Here is a 19,537-nt window from a genome sequence, read left to right as displayed (position 1 = left end):
AGAAAAAGAAAAAAGTTCTCCTTTTCCATATAATTATGCACTTGCAAATATTAAGTAAGGAATGGACTTTTTTGCACCACTATTGTATGTTGAGCCTTTTAAGGAGTATGGTTGTGAATGTTTAATATGAAGTAGAGGAATTATCGCATCCTACAAAAGACGTATCAATGAAGAAAAAATAATGATTGCACGTATTTTGGAAGTTTACTGCACAAATATCCGACCTCTAGTTATAACGGTCGCCCCAGCAGACCAAGCAGACGTTGGCCCACGCCTGACCTCAACAGTAATCTCCGCTTGCCCGTAGACGGAGAGCAGACCTAGCTAATTGATCAAATACTGCCCTTGTCACAGTTCCCATAAACATTGCAGATCTAGGTTAACCGGCTATTGTTAAAATTCGCCAGTGATTTTCAGAGCAGTCAACTTCCAGGACAATGAAGATGCGTAATGCTACTAACATCTTTACATATCTAAAAATAATTCTGAAAGACCCTCATCTTTCATAACAACAATAATTCATGATTCTACTTTTTTTCCTATATTAAAAAAACTAATGATTTAAGACCTAAAAGTCTCCCATATAACTGTCTTTTATATTCTGCTCACAAATTGAAGTGAGCAGTTTATAAAAATTAAAAAATATAACCTGAACTAGTGCTGAGAAAATAATGTATTCATTGATAATCAAATTTAAAATTTATAAAAAGGGAATTATTTTTTCTTCACTGATACATCTTTTGTAGGGTGTAAGACTTCCTCTACTTCATATTAAACATTCAGAACCATGTTTCATACACTTTAAAAGGCTCAAAATATAATAGTGGTGCAAAAAAGTCCATTCCTCACTTAATACATTAAAGTATAGGGTCTTTTTTTAAGCCCGATAGAACTTGAAATTGTAAAAAATAACACAAAAAATTAAATTGTAATCAAAATTTTTTTTTTATTCGAAAGATCAATACGTGACATTAACATTTGAAAATGATTTCGGGCATATGGGCACCGCGGCTGTTCTTGACGAAGCGCATTCTGTAAAATTGTGTTCAGCGATGAGGCGCATTTTTGGCTTAACGGGTTTGTTAATAAGCAAAATTGCCGCATATGGTCGTGCGATTTGACACCTCTCGATTATTTCCTGTGGGGCTACGTGAAGTCACTGGTTTATGCTGATAAACCAGCAACAATTGACGCCTTGGAGGCCAGCATTGTTCGTATTATTCGTGACATACGGCCAGCAGTGCTCGAAAAAGTGGCCCAAAATTGGACGTCCAGAATGCGCTTCGTCAAGAACAGCCGCGGTGCCCATATGCCCGAAATCATTTTCAAATGTTAATGTCACGTATTGATCTTTCGAATAAAAAAAAAATTTTGATTACAATTTAATTTTTTGTGTTATTTTTTACAATTTCAAGTTCTATCGGGCTTAAAAAAACACCCTATATATGAATCCAAATTATATGGAAAAGGAGAACTTTTTTCTTTTTCTCGACATCCTTGTGCAGGCTGTTATTTAGCTTCTTCCGTAAGACCATTCTGGCCCAGTCATACCTCCATTAAATCGTTGGCAGTACATATACCCAAACACCGCTATTTCACCCAACCGAACGTCAAACTTCTCAGAATAATGATTACCGATTCGTACCTTATTAAACGTTTCGGTCATCCACTAGACTTCCTTGGTATTTCCTGTTCAATCAAACCGTTATACAGCTTCTGGCGGTCAAAAGAATCGTAAGCCTCTTTTGAAATTTACTTATTGCTGATGATCTAACCCGTTGTATTTCAACCTTTTCTGTATAATAATCAACGTAATAAAAAAAAATGGTCGACTATTGAACGATTATGCGTAAAACCAAATTAGCAATCACCTATAATTTCTTTAGCATATGCTGTGATTTGACTAGTTAAGTTTAAGCTAAATATTTTATAACATACAGGAAGGAGTGAGATTCCTCGATAGTTATTACAATCCGTCCACGGATACCTTTTGTGAACTTGAATAAGTGCAGACTCCTTCCGTTCCTCAGGCATTTTCTCTGTTTCTATGATGAAAAACAAATGACTACCAATTAATAAATAATCAGCGGTCCCATCCCTAAACAGTCGAATCAACATGTTCGAGGAGCCATTGGGTTTCCACGTCGACGGATATATTAGGTGCATTTGTTACTTGTAAGCAATGAGATCTTCAGCTTAATAATTTGTACATTTTTTTATTTCCAGCATAAATTCTGATAATAATTTTTACAGCGGTCAGTTCTAGATTTTTAAAAAAACATCACGCAATTATTCCTGAAAATTTTCTGATTAATTTTTCTGAGGTGTTTCATCTTGTTCTGACTAATTATCTATTTTGTGAATAGTTATATCAGCTTTTATCAAGCCTGGCATAAATCTATAAATAAATTAAACTATTATTCTAATATGTTTAAAAAATAAAAACATTGATCTCTTTTCTTTTCCACAATAAAAATAATATAAAACTTTATAATCACATTGAATCGGTTCTGCTAACCATCCTTTACACGCCCCGAATGAAATCTTGAGAACGCAAGGCCATTTAACTTTATTTCAAATTTTCAAAAAATGTCATTAGGATAAAACAAAAAAATACTAGGTGAGAAGTGAAAAATTGATCAAATATGTGCATATTTGATCAATTATCACTTATTAAAAAATATGTTAAAATATTATCATATGTTCCTACGATGAATAAACATGTAAATTGAAGATGTAGAAAACATTAGTGAAAATACGAAAATCGCATCCCAAGTTCATATGTTTCGTCCCTAAAACTAATATTAAAGAATGCTACATCCCAAATAAAATACACGACTAACAAAACTTGTTTAAACAACATTTAAACTTGCGAAAAATTTGTTGATACGATTGGAAGGACTGTCCTAAAAGCAGCTTAATGATGGGTTAAGAAAAATGAAGTGACAGATAAATCTTAATAACTCATCACACCGCTAAACCTATTTCTGCCAAATTGCCCAAACTAACAGGTGTTTCAAAGGTGTTCCTTCAAGCTATTCAGGTTAGTAACACGGTTTTATAAATAAAAAAACATATTAATGATAGGAGTTCAGTAACTGGAACCAAACCATAGTGTATTTTGGGTACTCTCCGGGGGTTCGTATCGAGGTAAATAGAGTCTAAAATAGACCAGCTTTGGTATTCTAAACGGAATGCTGGGCCAAAATAGTGTTAACAAGTATCAGGAAAAGATAGGGAATACCACCAATCAGAGCTTAATGAATATAAAAGCAAAATCTTATTAAGTAGAGGTTGAAACTACGGATTAAAATATATTGTTTACAAAATGTGTTTAAATTAAATAATATTTTTCAACCTCGCGAATGAACCCCATAAAGATTTCGCACATCGTTAATGGTTTAAGTTCGTACATTTTTAATGGGCCACTAAACTATACATGGATTAATTAGTTTCGAAAGATTTATTCAAGATGCTCACAGATCTCTCTAAATATTTTCGAGTTATAATGGGTATTTCCCAAGTCCTGCCAGTAACACATCCACAATGGTTAATGCTTAAGAATCAAAAGATCCGTATATTGTGTTAATATAAAAACTCTTCATTGTAATTAGAATACCAATACATATATTTTTTATTACTACAGCAACTTTGCAATTTACGAAGGAAAAGAAAAAAAATATATAAACAAAAATATATCAATGTGTCCTAAATTTTAAACATTTTTTTTTTATTATTGCATGAAGCCGATATGTTAAAATTTGACTAAAATAAACTTATCTTGCACATTTCACTTTATAAGTATCTTCAATTGTTAAGTACAGTTTTTTCATTTATATCTACGAGTGTAAAAAATTAAATTAAATTAAATTTGAAGTTATTATTTTAAATTTTCAATTTGGCTCGTTTAGGATTTAAAATTTAGTTAAGTTACGATACGAATATAAAATTTAAAGAAAAACTCAATTAATTTCGCCGAATTTATTTTACCATTCGATTCAGTGAGAATATTACATATGATCACAATTAAAATTCATGCAGAGGAATATTTGGGTGTCCACGAAATCCTGTGTTGCTAACAACGCCAACGTAAGCCAATACTCTTACTAATCAGGGAACACCTCCAAACCGGTGGTGTGGATTCGGCATTGCGTACTTTTTTCGGTTGCATCATTAAAAAGTCGGAAAACATCTTAGACGAATGCTTTGTAGCCTAGCGATTTAAGTTCGAATAAATGATTCACAATAAAATAAATAAGACCGACAAAGAAGTATTCACAAAGCTAAGGATGTTTTCAGAGCAACATCCGGCAGACAATTGCACCAAGGAAGTTGCCCCTCGAATACATTCTGACTCTGCAAATGGGTTTCAATTGAACGAAATTGCTTGTTTTTCTCTTGTCAAGCGGAAAACTCATTTCCTACATTAATTGGAGGACTGTCAATTAATTTCGCGACACATTAATGAAAAACAAGTGTCAAAAAAACCTATTCTTCACAGAGAGCATTTTTTCCCATACCCTTCATTACAATAAAATTTATGCTTCGTACATATATAATACATGAAATTTAATTATAAATACTTCACTGTAATAGTCTAGCTATAGCCTAAGGCCACGCCATGGAATTATTGGAACGTTCTGCTGGTTGACAAACACCAATTCATTACGTGTATTAAAATAATGAAATAGAACATTTCCAACGAGAAGCAGATCATTTTTAAACATTTTCTCATTCATAATGCACAAAATTACTAAGGAATGGTAACTGACACAAAACATTACAAATTTATTAAAATAATTATTTAATTTGTTTAGTGACGTAATTCGATCAAGTGATACGGTCATAAACCATCTGCTGTGTCAGAATCTGGACCTCACAGCACTTCAGACCAGCTACTGGAACCGAAGGAATTACTGAAGAAAGTGGTTTACGACCATATTACTAGGTCCAATTATGAAGTTATGGTACTCAAATGTCAAATTAAATGTTCTTTAATTTGTTTTACTAAAAACATCGCTATAATTCACCTTTTTAAGATTTATAAGCGAAAAAAAAATTGATTCGTTACTTTATTAAATTGATTGGCTATTATTATTTACCCATTTACTGTGTTACATTGCATTCAATCATATGCATAAAGCGATATTGGCTACAGAGATCAGAAATCACATTCACACCATATTTACAGAGATATATAAATTAAATGATAACAAAATAATAAGCAGAAAAAAATTAAACAAATAAAAGAAAAAAGTTAAACGAATAAAAGAAAAAAAAAAGTTATTAAAACAGAAAAAAATAAATAGATAAACAGAGGATAAGCTAATTAGTAAGAGCTTCAAGATCATCAGCGTTTTTGTATTAAGTGTGCTAAAAAATAATTATTTGCACATGCGTATTTTACGGAATAGGTTTTATGCGTCGGACACAAGTACTGTGAGCAAAAAAAAAGCAAAAAAACTATGGTGACCTATTGCAATATTTCGTGTACCTTACGTACCTAGTTAAGAAAGTATAGTGAACACAAAACAGGTATTTGAATGACATCTATTAATAATACATACAATAAATATTCTAAAGTCGTAATTTCAACGTGCTTCAAATTTTAACTACATCCCGAACTAAAAATTCATTTAAAAGAGTCTAGAATTAAAATTTTAAAAATATTCAAACACGGAGATACACAAATTAAATCCACCTGGGATTTGTTCAAGGACAAATTACGGCAGAGAATACTGATTGGTCCGATCGATTGTTTAAATAAAGCCAACGTTGCAATTACTTTAATTGTTTTACAAATCTCCGTCGCCTACTTTGTTAAAGAGCACTAATATATGATTAATTATATTCTGTGGCACATTTATTTTGATAATTATTTTGGAAGACCACTTTACATTAAATTATAGATCATATCTTTACTACCAATAATGTTTTTATATTTTCTTACGCGGTAAGCATTTGGAGATAATCCTTCCAAAGCCCCAGAACTTATCTTAAACACTAAATAATTAACTAGTCTTAATAAACAAGTTTTTAAACACAAACATTTTTATGAAACAAAACTGGGCTGTACGAGTCTGCATATCCTTACTATATCTCAAAAAAGATAATGCTTATAAAGTTGTAATTATTAATAGTGATACCCCTTTATGCTGTAAATGTGCAATAAAGCTGGGTTTATTAATATTTATAATACCTATAAAAATTAGTTTTTTGAAAAACTCGACTAACTAAATATCTATAAAACTATAGACACTTATTTCATTAATTTAAAGATAAAGAGGTTACCTACATTTCAAAAATAAGATCACCTCTATAGGACCAGTATTGGCAAATATATGTACTTGGACCCATTTGTATTTCGAAAATCTTCTATATAGGATTCCATGGAACCAGTTTTATCTATGAGAATAGAAACTACTCACTCACAGACTTGTAGACTACTGTATCATTTAACTAACAGTCATTTAACTGTAAAACACTAAATCCTAGAACGCTTACCTTCTTATCAGGGTAAGATAATACAAATCATGAGTAACGTTTACTCATTTTTATGGGAAAAAAAAAGTTTTTAAGACCTGTAAACTCGCTGGAATAAATGAAGTAAATAAAAAAATATAAAAATTATGAAAAACAATTCATAGTTTAGTTTTTGAATTCAATTACTTTTCTTTACACAGAGGAAAAATAATAAAACATGGATAATTACCATAGCAACAAAGCATATTATTTTTACATTATGGCTAAAATGTATACCTTATTATGTTATAAACCTAATAAAACTAGAAACCTATGCCTATTACTTTTTGAGTCAACATTGCTCAATTAAGATAAAGTAATATTAAGATAAATCAAGTTTTATTTTATTTATTTATATTTGTTATAGTTTGGAAATTTTCTGTTTTAATGTAGACCCTCCGGGGTCTACCCAGCCTCCTGAAGTGGGTACCCTTAATCGGGTAGAAAATCTGACGATCGAGCGTGATTCTAACTAAATCACCTCCTCGCACAACCGTTGGTCTAGTAACAGTACTTCCTTACAAAGTACTGCACCCCTGACACTTCATGGGTTGCAGCGGTTTAAGTTTATTTTTTGTTTTATTATTTAGAGAGAAACAGCGGGTGTTGGCCTAATAAATAAATTAAAAAAAAAAAAACTAGGAAAGAAAAATTAAGAAGGAAAAGAAAAAAATAGAAACATGTTAATGTACCTAATAATAAAATAAAATACTAATTAAAATGTAACGGAGTAAATTTGAAATATGAAAAGAAAAGAAAATTATACTATTGAAAATGCAACAAAAACCAAATAAAAATAAATTGTGGATAAATTACACATAATTATCCTATTTTAAAAGAAATAAAATTACAAACAACTAAAAATGTTGGTGTCTTAATCTAATGTTTACGCACTAATAAATCAAAATAAAAAAAAAAATTCTGTTATTACTTAATATGAGTTGAAATCATTCATTTTCTCCTTAAAACTTGTATATAAATTAATACCCACCAGCACTATAAACAAAATCTTTACACAACTAATACATACACAGTATATATATATACTTATAAGTAGAGTCCTGGTATTACCTGAATAGTTACAGCAATTTTTTTTATTTAAGTGGGTGAATGTAATTTAATTACATTAGTAATCTTTATTGTAAAAATAATATTTACACTAAACTATCGATACGACATGAGCGAGGCCATTGCTCCGGACCAGGTATTAACCTTGTATCGGATAACGCTGTTACATCGACAGAAACAGATCGGAATCGACACCGTTTCGATTGTTAACATCGTTTGTCGTTCTGACGTGACCAACAATGCCACACCTCCGGTGAAATCTGTTTCCAGAGAAAAAAAAAAGTAATGAATGCACTGGCCCTAATATCGAAGGCTCTGGTCAACACCCCGCTCGGAGACCATTCACCAAATCACAAAGGGCTTTATCGCTCACAGTTCTAGTGGCTTATCAGTCAATCCTCAACCGATTCAGGCGTCTGTTTTTGTTTTTCATCTGCCTTCAACACAGTTGGTGGAAAACAAAAGTAGCTTAAAATGGTAGAGATAAATAAATAAACATCTGTGATGATACCATTAGTTATCAAGACTCACAGCCCTAAACTCTAATTTGGACTAGAAAATAAGTGGGTAATCCTTAAACTAATGTCTTCTATTTCATCAGAAGCATAAAACACCATTAATCTACTATAATGTGACTCGTTTAACCAAAACCGTTGGAACCCAACCGTTTTGGAGAAAATTGTAAAAAAAGTTATAATCTACGATATAAACTGATACTTCTGCGGCCATTTTAACTAATAAAATCGAAGGCATCACGCCGTTTTCCATTGTTGAGCATTATAATGCTTATTTGGCATGTTTTTATTTTTATAGTTACAATACAACAAAATAAAATGCAATATAAATCGTAAATAAATGATGAAGAAAGAACGTGCGTCATAGGGGAAAAAATCTTCTGATTTTAGAAGCGAGGAGATTGGTCCAATTACTGATTGGACTAATTAACGTTCCAACCAACAGGATCGAATCAGGTTCGATTCGCATCGGGGAGAGCGGAAATTGTCACCATAAACTCATTTTACGTGTTACACTGAAAATCTAATAACCAGGCCTAAATAAAATAAAATAAACCTATTCGAGTGAAATGTTTTTTTTTTTATTATTATCTTCAAAATAAAAATAGTTATTTATTGAAACTTATAACTAATAAACTACCTTATACAACTGGTAAATGAGATGTGAATACAGACGCGAGGAGTATCTACCCATTAGCAAAACTTCATTAGCATTTTTACATAAGAAGATCTCGAGGCAATCATATTTTCAAGTGAAAAATAAACTGTTACTTAAAAAAAAATGTTTGAATTACATGCATATTATTTGTTACTAATTATTGTTATATTAAACAAGCTGTGTACCGTAAAATTATGATTATTTTCTGTACACCCGATGAGTACATCAACAAATGCCTCTGATTACTTAAACAACAACCGACATTAATTTGAAATAACAATTATTTTTTAAAAAAATAAAAAAACTGACTACAGAAAATATTTTGAGTATTGTATTACTTTTTTTTTTTTTTTTACGAACACTGAATTTTTTAATCTATTTTAAGAAAACCTAAAGGAAATGATAGTAAATAAACTTTAAATGAGTTAAATTAAATAAACTGAATGATTATCTAGGATAAATGAAGTTTATATACTTTTTGAAAAAAAAAAATACTTCTAATTATAAGGTATATTTAACTATAACTTCTTTGACACACAGGCAAGATGTGCATTGCAGTTTCACTTGCATTATTTGAGCTATAGATGCCGGTTTTATGCACCTGATAATATCCGACATTTATGTAAACAAAAAAAAAATCTACCAAAAAAAAAAAAAGCTTTAACGATATAAAATAAAATATATTTATCTATTCCTCATCGTTTCAGTAAATGACATAGGAAACTGATTGCAGTAAGTAAATAACACTTGCACAAATATAATTAAACTCAATCAGAATACAGATAGTAATAATCCGCATTTTTATTATTATTTTTTTTTTAGCATTATGAATCCCCTCCCCTACTTTATATTGGTTATTCCCACCTCCAGAAATACGAATACAAATTCACATAACAGAAAAATAATTGTATTTTGATAATAACATTCGCCTTCCTTTAGATTATATTCCTATTTTTTATTTTTTTTTTTAGAAACCATAAAAATAGCAACTTCAACACAAACAAAAAAATTAATGTGTTAAGTAATAGTTTTGTGATGTGGGCCCAGCACCAGATTTTTACTCATATATTAACTATTAAAATAAAATTAATATAAATTTACCCTTCGTCGTAAGCCCATGACCTCCTACCCCACAGTAACCTTTGGGTTTGTCCAGTGTCGTTTGTCCAGATATCCTAAGTAACGGATCTATTCAACAGGAATAAGTTGGGTATTATAACTTATTACTGTTGAATAGATCCGTTACTTAAGACATCTGGACAAACGACTGACATGGAATCTTCATACAAGACTGAAAAGACTGAAGGAAACTGCTCGTCGATTTCGACTAAAACAACATTTAGTCGACAAACGGCCTAAACTACCAATCCATCACAAAAGACCGATCTACATTAATATTATAAGGCTTATCTGGACATACGGAGTTGAGCTTTGGGGCTCCATTAAACCATGGAATTTCTCCCGAATCTAATCCCTACAGTCCAAAATCCTTTCAATGATAAACATCCCAACCACCCAAACCAACTCATTTCTAACCTGGCTTATTCATTACCTAAGAATCCTCCTAGGCGTCTGAAAAGAAGATGGCATCGAGATCTTCTCCTCTCCCCATGTTTGTATCATGTCATTATATCACATTGCTGTATTATAGCATATTTACTTTTTGTATACATTTTTATAAAGTTGTAAAAAACAATAAATAAATTATAAAAAAAAAAATAATTATATGGTGATGGCCTCAAAACCTTCTAATGTAGAAGTGCTACCAATGGGTAGTTTCGCTTCAAGCCCGTATCATACTATTATAATCCAACATTAAATTTACAAGACGTATTTACATGTAAATACCAATAAATAAATTTAAAAAAAAATTAATACATCATGTAAACAACAAGAAAAATTATTATTTTGTATTTAACGACACAGTATACCAACAAAATATTGAATTGATGCAAATATATTCAATTTTGTAGTTTTTACATTAGTTTAGAGGCTGCAAGAAGACCTTATCTACCTGGATATTAGATTTATCTTGACAGTCAACAAAGCCATTTTGATCCTTGGCTTTGAGATAACTGAATCGATATCAATAATTCTGACAAAAGATATTTTTACAAAATATTTTATAAAATTTGAAGCATTTGAAGGTCAACAGTAGTCTCGTAAATAACGAATAAAATAATGATCTTGTTTTTACTAACATAATATAACTGTTTTTTTCTTATTTTGGGTTTCATTCTGATTCATACCCGGACATAGGGCAAGCTAATAATCTTTCATTATAAAATGATAACGGTAATAAAAAAAGTACTATAATAATAAAAGTATCACTACGTTAGCAATTACCTTGCTAGCAAGATGTAAGTATCGTAGATTATGTCACATTGCAACGCGTTTGCTGGATCTATTCCATTGTAAATAGATATACAGTTATTTTACAATCACTACAACCACTTTAATAATATTAAACAAACGTTGGACAGTTGATACAATAATGAGTGTTGATATTTAACATGGATACTATTTGATTTATTTAAAAAATAAATAACAGCCTCAAGAAATTGAAAAGATTATATATAAAAAATATATATTGTTTAAGGGTGTGATTCTAAGCAATATAGTAATAATTGTACATTTCATATTTATGTAATAACGACATTTATAAAAAAAACGAATTGTCACTGCTAAGTATATTATGGTATACAGTAACGCAATATGTTTAATGATATATTAGCTTTTATATTTTAATCCATTATCATTGACTAGAATTTAGACGAATGTGAATCGAGTTTCGATATTTTAGTTTATCGCATAGACTTTATAGCATGGACATTTTTTCCTGTTCGGTAATCAGAATTATTATCTAAACTAGGGTTTTAATTAGTTCGGATTAACGAGAGTTCAATGTATTAAGGAGCACGAAGATTGCTATGTTAATTCGGTAAATTTGTACCACAAAAAATTTTTTTTTTATGCAAGTAGTATGGACAGTTCGAGGAAAGTTGTCTGTTTTCATGATGAAAGAAATTAGGATTAAAAAAAAAATGAAACGCCGTTACTTAATAAAATAATTTCATCCAAAATTATTTTGAATTTTTGTTTTGTTTTCCTTACTACTTTTCATCAATGTTATTTTGAACAACCGTCCATTATCTAGTCCATCTAGAAATTATTAAATTAAAAGAAGTTAGATCTTATTAACCTTTACGCTCACTTTTGGATTTAAATTATTCACTGTAGTATCACCTTTCAGTATTCAATTATATTAACATACTGCATATTCATAACAATTACTACAAGAATTGAGAGAAGCCACTTAATTATTTTTACATTTTTATTATCTAATTGTAATTATCTAAATTATTTGTCGCCTTAAACACTCCTTTTAAAGGATTTGTCCTGATACCTTGTGCAGAATATATATATTTTTTTACACTAAACTTTTTCCGTAACCTTCCGTTGGTTGTATTGGATCATAAAATATATTTAATGGCAGAAAAATACATTTTCTCCTCTCTTCTATCTCCTACTCTCTCTTCCCGATCTGGTTGTCCGGGGTTGGCTTTTACAAGTTATGGGAACGCTAATCATTTTTTTTCACCTAAAAAAATAGATATAAATCACAGTCTCGATATCTCAATATTTCTTAAATCAATACCTTGTTTTCCGAGGTAGAATCATGAATAATAATAATAATAATCATTATTATTAATTATGAATTATTAATAATAATGAACTCGTTTTACAAAGAAAGAATGAATGAAAATTAGAAGTAATATTAGGCATACGTAGGAGTATCATTGAAAAATCAAAATAATCCGGCAATCACTAAAATTTTATTGAATGTTAATTTAATTTAGTTAATTGTTTCGCAATAATATTCCACAACGAGATTATCAGGCTTGCCATCATGGAATTTGACTACAATGTAACAAGGAGAGTTTTAAAAACTTTTTATTTTTAAATAATTTATTTCAGAAGAACTAATCACACACACATAAAAAATCATTATTTAAACAGAAATATTTTTATTTATTTAATAAAGATCTGAGTGACACAGTTTCTTTTATACGCTTGCAGTTACGGGGTGATCGACCTATGGAATTATTTGCTTCCACACGTACAGGCTGCAAGACGTGACTTTGTCAAGAGTACAATACAGCATTCTACTTTGTGTCATACCTTTTGCATTTCTAAGGTTGCAGAACAAATCAGAAATCACAAGCAGGGAAAAATTCTTAATTATTTCTTATAATTATTATAACGTATTAGTTAAAAATATTAGTTTTTAGAAAAAAAAATAATATTCCTATACAATGAATTAATCCATAGATAAGCTGTCTTAGGTGAAAACCCTAGTTAAATCCACTATTTTTTTTTCTAAATAACTAAAAACTAGTAATTAAAGAATTAGAGATATATAATGGTCGTTATTTAAAAATCAGTTTAAATTTATTTAAAGATGCATGTAAACTGATGTCTAGGATTTTATAACATATTTTTATTACTTCATTTTTGTTTTGTATTGATTCCACTTTATATTTTATGTTTGTTCTTCATAATTTTAGAATGAATTCGAACAGGTGGGTGGAGTAAAAAGGGAAAAGAAGGAAATATATGAAAAATGCGTCCCTTTCCTTTAAGATATATTCCGCGGAAACTTCGGAGAGAGGCCTCTGGTTTGGATCTCATGGAACAAAATCAGATAAAACAAGGAATTTGTTAGAAGGCCTAGGTTTTAGAATCGGGGATATTGGGAAAAAGTGGCGGAAAATATTATTTTGGACTTCCTGGGGATCATACATCATCACCTGCCTTGGAGTCAGCTCTTGAGATTATTCATCGTTATTTTTAAGTTTAGTTTTTCGACCTGTCGATTTGTGTTTTAACTTATTTATTCCCTTAACTCATTTATTCATTAAATTATTTCTTTTAACTTATTTATTCATTTAAGTATTTCTTTTAACTAACTTTTTGTTTTGTTTAAAAACAAAACATTTTCTATTTATTAGTTGTTTTTTTAAAATGTATTTATTTGTTTTTCATTAAACTGATATACTGCTGTAAATATTAAGTCTGATTTAATTCGTTTAATTTGTTTAACGGATCGAACGTGGGTAGCGGATCACTGGAGAGGATCTGAGAGAGTGAATTAGGGAGAATACATTAAACAATTGAATGAAATGAAATTGTTAAATAGAAAAAATAAATAAAATGTTTGTGTCAAGTATATAGACGAGTATTGATTGTAAAAGGAAAAGATAGGAAAAAATGTATTGTTATATCGTGTAAATAAATAAATGTATTGTATACATATCCGATCATGGAGTGAATGGTATGCTATGTAATGTAGCAACCCAATGTATGTGGGCAGCATGGCTCTGTATGACCCATATGGGTTAGTTATTCAAACCATAGATTCAAACTATTTTAAGACAACGGGCATTCATAAACAAGTTTTATCATAATCTTAAATCCCATCAAATAAAACAAACAAAAAGATACAACAAAGCCATTTTCAAAATCGTAAATTTTACAACAATTTTCACCGTAATACTCACCCATCGCCGACTGTTTTGTGCTAAATTACTTACCCATTTTAAGCCCACTACATGTCTGGGGTCATTTTAACTTCTTATAGGACAGGACTATTTAGTACAGAAGTCCAAGAGGAGAAAAAGTCAGTAATTTCACCCCAATGTTTTATTACTTTAATAAAAACTATGTGTAGTTACTAGTAAAAATTGATGAATTTTCCAAGTATAGTTAGGGACAATAAAAAATGTTAAAAAAAAATATTTTTCATCTGAAGCTCCGAATCGATAAAATTACCACAACACTCGAAAACCTAATAGACCATCATTTAAAGTAGAGTAAATTTGCTTATATATGAGCTCTAATAGAGATATTTACGGCCATTAGTTACTGAAATACAGTCCTTTTTAAAAGCAACATTTCATAAAAACTGTAATGAAAAAACAGTAGTCCGTGAATTTATTGTGGGAAATCTATATCTTATCTAGTTTATCTTCCTATCATTAGAAGTTTTCATCATAATTGCATGCAATTGTTAATTAAAATTAAAAAAGAATAGTGAAACGATTTCAGGGCCTTATCTAGAGTATGCACAAAATATCTTCTAATAAAAAAAATATATGCTAGCAGATATTGAGGTGGCACATAAATCACCTACTGTTTGTTAAGGGTCAAACAATTTTTATAGTGACACATATTTATCTTAATAACTATTTATTTTTTTATATTGTATTGTATTATATATATATTGACAAAGTAATAGTGATCTCAAAATATATATATTTTAATTTCACTTTGATTTGAGGAAAAAATGCGACCACCGGACGACGTCCCTGGATGAGGTTATATGTAACCTTACGAATCAATTGTTGTAACAGACTGACCTGGCACTTAACCAAAGATAATTAGGTTGACGAGTTAAAGACCTAGTTGGCAATTTTTCCTGAAAGCTAGATTCATCTGCGAGTATTTTTGATAGTATAAACAAATAAAATTATTAAAAGTATTAAAAAATAAATACTATACAAAATAGTTGTACGAAGTGAAGCAATAAAAGCTATTCAGGACTAGAAAAATAATTTTGAAGAACCTTGACTTAATAAACCAGATAAGGCATCTTAGTGGGTCAACAGGCAATTTGGAACTACAACACGAAACATGAATCGATGCGTCCTTCAACTAAGGTTGCAAACTTATAACCAGGTATTTGGGGATGTTGAGCAGCGGGGCAAACTTTATGATTAACTGAATATGAGAAATAAGATTGAATACATTAACCTCAAATCTTATTCTGCAAATCTTATAACCGTTCTGCAATGTATTATTTATCCCTGATGAAGACATACAATTGCCAGTCGAAAATTCGGCAATCAATAAATAATCTTTTATTATTTTAAGTTCCTTTCTGACAATAAATTATCCTTCAATTCAATAAGGTCAGAAATTAACATTGAAAATAACAAAAATATTGAAAGATATGAGAAGATGGTTGGGGGTACGATCAGCAAAGACACACAAAGGAAAACAACTTGTGCCAATGTTTCGACCTCAATTTCAGCCTTCATCGAGTCTGAAAAACAACGAGATAATAACTTTAATTCAGGGGAAAATAATAACAAACGGAAGATGACGTCAAAAGATGGAGCGATATGTTCAAGAGGATGGCAGGACCCCTCTAATGGAGAGCTGGACAGGGATGTCTGGAAGTAGAAATGGAAAGAACTCGCCTCCCAATAGGGCTGGTCACCCCGGGAAGTGCTCACTATTACTCCCGAAAGAGAAGGCCTATACAGGAAAGGATACAGAAAGATGGAAAGAAAATTAATAGAAGTTAATGTTTCGTCAACTATTATACATATAAATTTATTTATTTATTTTTCTCTATCTTCTTCAAATGTTTATATTGTATTTTGTATGATTTTAATTTATTGCATAAATAAAAGGCTATTTCATTTCATTTCAATAACAAACAAACTTGGAAGTACACACAACAATAAATTACGTAGATATTAGTAGAATAAAATATAAGATAAGAAGATAGAAGTTGATATTTTCTATTAGTATCAACTACTAATATCTACTTTATTTATTGTTATGTATATTTCCAAGTTTATTTTATTTTCCTTTTTATTTTTCTCTGACTTAAGGTTGTTATCTCGCTTTGTGTTTCAGCCCAGATAAAGGCTTGAAATTCAGGTCGAAACGCCGGCACAAATAAAGTTTTGCTTATTTGTGTACCTTTGCTGGCCACACCCCCCTTAAGAAACTTAATAACAAAATAACTAAGACCTACTAAGTTTTATTTCGAAATTTCCAAAACTCTTTGAAAAAAAGTGGGTGTCAATAATCGAGTACTGAAAACTCGGGACGCAAGCTTTCACAATAAGAATTTTGCCAAGTATCATCAAAATATCTGTTATGTGAAAAAGCTTAAAAAAGCGGAATTGACCAATCCGTTAGAGAGTTAATCATTGGCATATATAAACTGACCTTTCGAGGCTATGTGGAAAGTAAAAAAAGACATATTTGTTCCCTGTATTAATGCAAAATACGATTAATTTTTTGTTTGAATAAAAACTTGCACAAATAAAGCTATGTTCTTCAGTTTAAACTAACCAATCAATATAAATTTAGCCATGATCAGTAAATATAATGGGCATTAAAAAAAAAAACCTTCAAAATATGATATAGACATTTCATTCGTCATAACTATAACCTACCAAGTTTAATTTCGAAATTTTTAAAACTTTTGTAAAAAGCGGGTTTTCAAAATCTCTCTATGGAAATCCTACATTGAAAAAAACTCTTTTCATTGATAATTCCAGAATTAAGTTTGGTGGAAAATCAGTCCTTTATTTTCTATGAAGGCATATAAAAGTAATACAAATTATATAACTACAAATAAATAAATATGTATATATAAATGGGACATAAATTGTAATTTAAAGTGTATAAATTGAACTTAATATGATGTTATTTTATATTTGTATACAATTTAATTTATATAAGAAATAATTATTAGAATAGAAAACTTAACGGAAGTATTATCTAGACAAAAATAAAACAATAACAAAAATATTACAGCTTTGGTTTCACACAAATAAAACAATTTAATTCAAAACATCGCAACATACAGGAAAAATGTAATCTTAATTAAAAGTTAATTATTTTTAATAATTTATTTTTTAGTAGAGATAAACTTAAGTGAAACAAGTCAATTTGATGGGTAATGAGCTGATATTATGCATCATTCTAGATAAACTGGAAAACTTAACTTAATTTCGTTTGGGTGAAATTATACTAAATGTGGCATGGTTTGATGAGGAGATAACATGAATGGTCAAAACATTGGAAAGGATCAGGAAAATCAACAATATTATATTTTTTTAAGTAGTATAGTTTTTTTTTTTGGAATTACAAATTATCACAACATAAACGACGATATGCAACATGTATAGAATTTCCTTAACATTTTAATTATTTTAACTCTACTACTTGAAGAAGTAAAGATTGTAGTTGTTAAAAAACTATCATACGTTCATATAAAAAAAAAATTGCATGTCTAAAAAGATTTTTTTTTAAATCTACTCTTTTAACTAAAATATGAACTAGGATAATCTAAATATAATGCTAATTTAACTTTATTTATATTTAAGTATTAATATGATTATTAAAACGAATACATTTAATTGAGCGAGTAACTTAATATTCATTTGTTTCCCTTCTAATATTAATAATATTTTTATATTATTAACCAATTTTCGAAAGAAAAAAATAATAATACAAAACATTAAATATTTCGGTCAGTAGCATTAGGAAGTAAGGGTGGGGTGCTGTCACAGCCGGTTCCCACGGCAGGGTCTGCAACTGTAATTGACAACTCTCTTCTTACAGAGCCATAAAAGTAATTATAATAAATAGGGTAGTAATTAAATTGAATTAAACTTATTCTCAAATTTATGGCATTCACTTTAGAATAAGTCAAATGATTTGAAAATTATTTTATTGAAAGAAATAGAGAAGAACACAAAACATAGTAACATAATAAAGGCTTCATATAAAGTCCGAATTACTTTTAAATAATTAAAATAATGATGAATTTAAAAGTCAAACTATGATGATTATAAAAATAAATAAAAGTTTTCTCTACGTACTGAATACAGTAGGATCATTTAAATAGATCATAGATGAATTTCAAAACTTAGCCAACCATGATAGAAAAGACTGGCGGTACAATTTTAATTCTATTTTACAAGACCGACAAGTAAACAGTACCAACAATCGAGGTGTCAAGGTCTTGGTGAAAGTCTTCAAGAAGACAATGAACCGTCACATAAAATTATTCCGTTACATTTCATCGCTAAATAAATTATTAATATGGATTAAAACTACTACAAATAGCAATGGGGGTTTCCTGGAGATTTTTTTGTTATCAAAACAAACAGCATACAACAAAAATTAGATTTATAAATGTATAACAGGTCAAATAATTTGAATTCGGAGTTATCGAATGCGGTTATAATCTAAATCATTTATGTTATCGATGACAAATAATTTTTGAAAATAACTACTTACCAGGCCGACCATAGCAATTATCCTGGCCGCTAGAGAGAGCTTTATGCAGCATATCTTGAGCCTCATCCTGCTGTTTCGGCTACCAGGAGCCCCGCAGAGGACTTGTCGTTCTGACATCAGCTGGACATCCTAGAAAGACACTCGCGATCTACAATCTAGCGCGGAGTACAACCTCCCCCCATTAGCGACGGGCGGTGACTGGTTGGTGTACATACAGCCAGCGACCCTAGCGGTCAACTCCCCCACTAGTGGTCTCACTTCCACTGCATTTTTTGGTATCAATGTACCCAAGAGGTTTTTTTTTATATCACTGGATCAGATGTTTATACTATGGGGTATAATTTTTAAATTATTCGATTTATTTATCATTGAAGAATAAAACAGCGGAAATGAGAAAAAGAGAGAGAGATAGAGAATAACAAAGTTTTTAAATATGAGAAGATGGTTGGGGTTACTTATTAAAATTTCCCGATCCCTCTAAAACAGAAAAACATTAAATTAAAAATGTCCAATAAATCCCACCAAATCACATTTACCCTTCGTCTTGCCCCACAGTATCTTTTAATAATACCCCACTTTTAATAATATTCCTGTTGAACAGATCCGTTACTTAGGACTCCATCTTGACAAGAGACTTACTTGGAATCCACACACAAGACTGAAA

The 19,537-nt window shown here is 30.1% G+C and overlaps 1 protein-coding gene across 2 annotated transcripts in view; it reads right to left on the bottom strand.

Annotated features, from left to right (window-relative positions):
• The window catches only part of LOC106684173 (uncharacterized), a 196,548-nt gene extending 177,486 nt beyond the window's left edge, over positions 1 to 19,062 (bottom strand). For both annotated transcript variants that reach the window (XM_014426106.3, XM_014426105.3), the window contains exon 1: positions 18,874 to 19,062. In XM_014426106.3, the coding sequence (XP_014281592.1) occupies positions 18,874 to 18,990 (117 nt within the window). In that variant the 5' untranslated portion in view covers positions 18,991 to 19,062. The remainder of the gene's footprint in view (positions 1 to 18,873) is intronic.
• Between the last annotated feature and the right edge of the window lie 475 nt (positions 19,063 to 19,537).

This window comes from Halyomorpha halys, unplaced genomic scaffold (genome assembly GCF_000696795.3).
Source record: "Halyomorpha halys isolate HHAL.00 unplaced genomic scaffold, Hhal_1.1 Scaffold550.1, whole genome shotgun sequence".
NCBI classification, from domain to species: Eukaryota; Metazoa; Arthropoda; class Insecta; order Hemiptera; family Pentatomidae; genus Halyomorpha; species Halyomorpha halys.
Note: the sequence above shows the minus strand (reverse complement) of the source record. Positions and strands in the feature narration are given on the sequence as shown.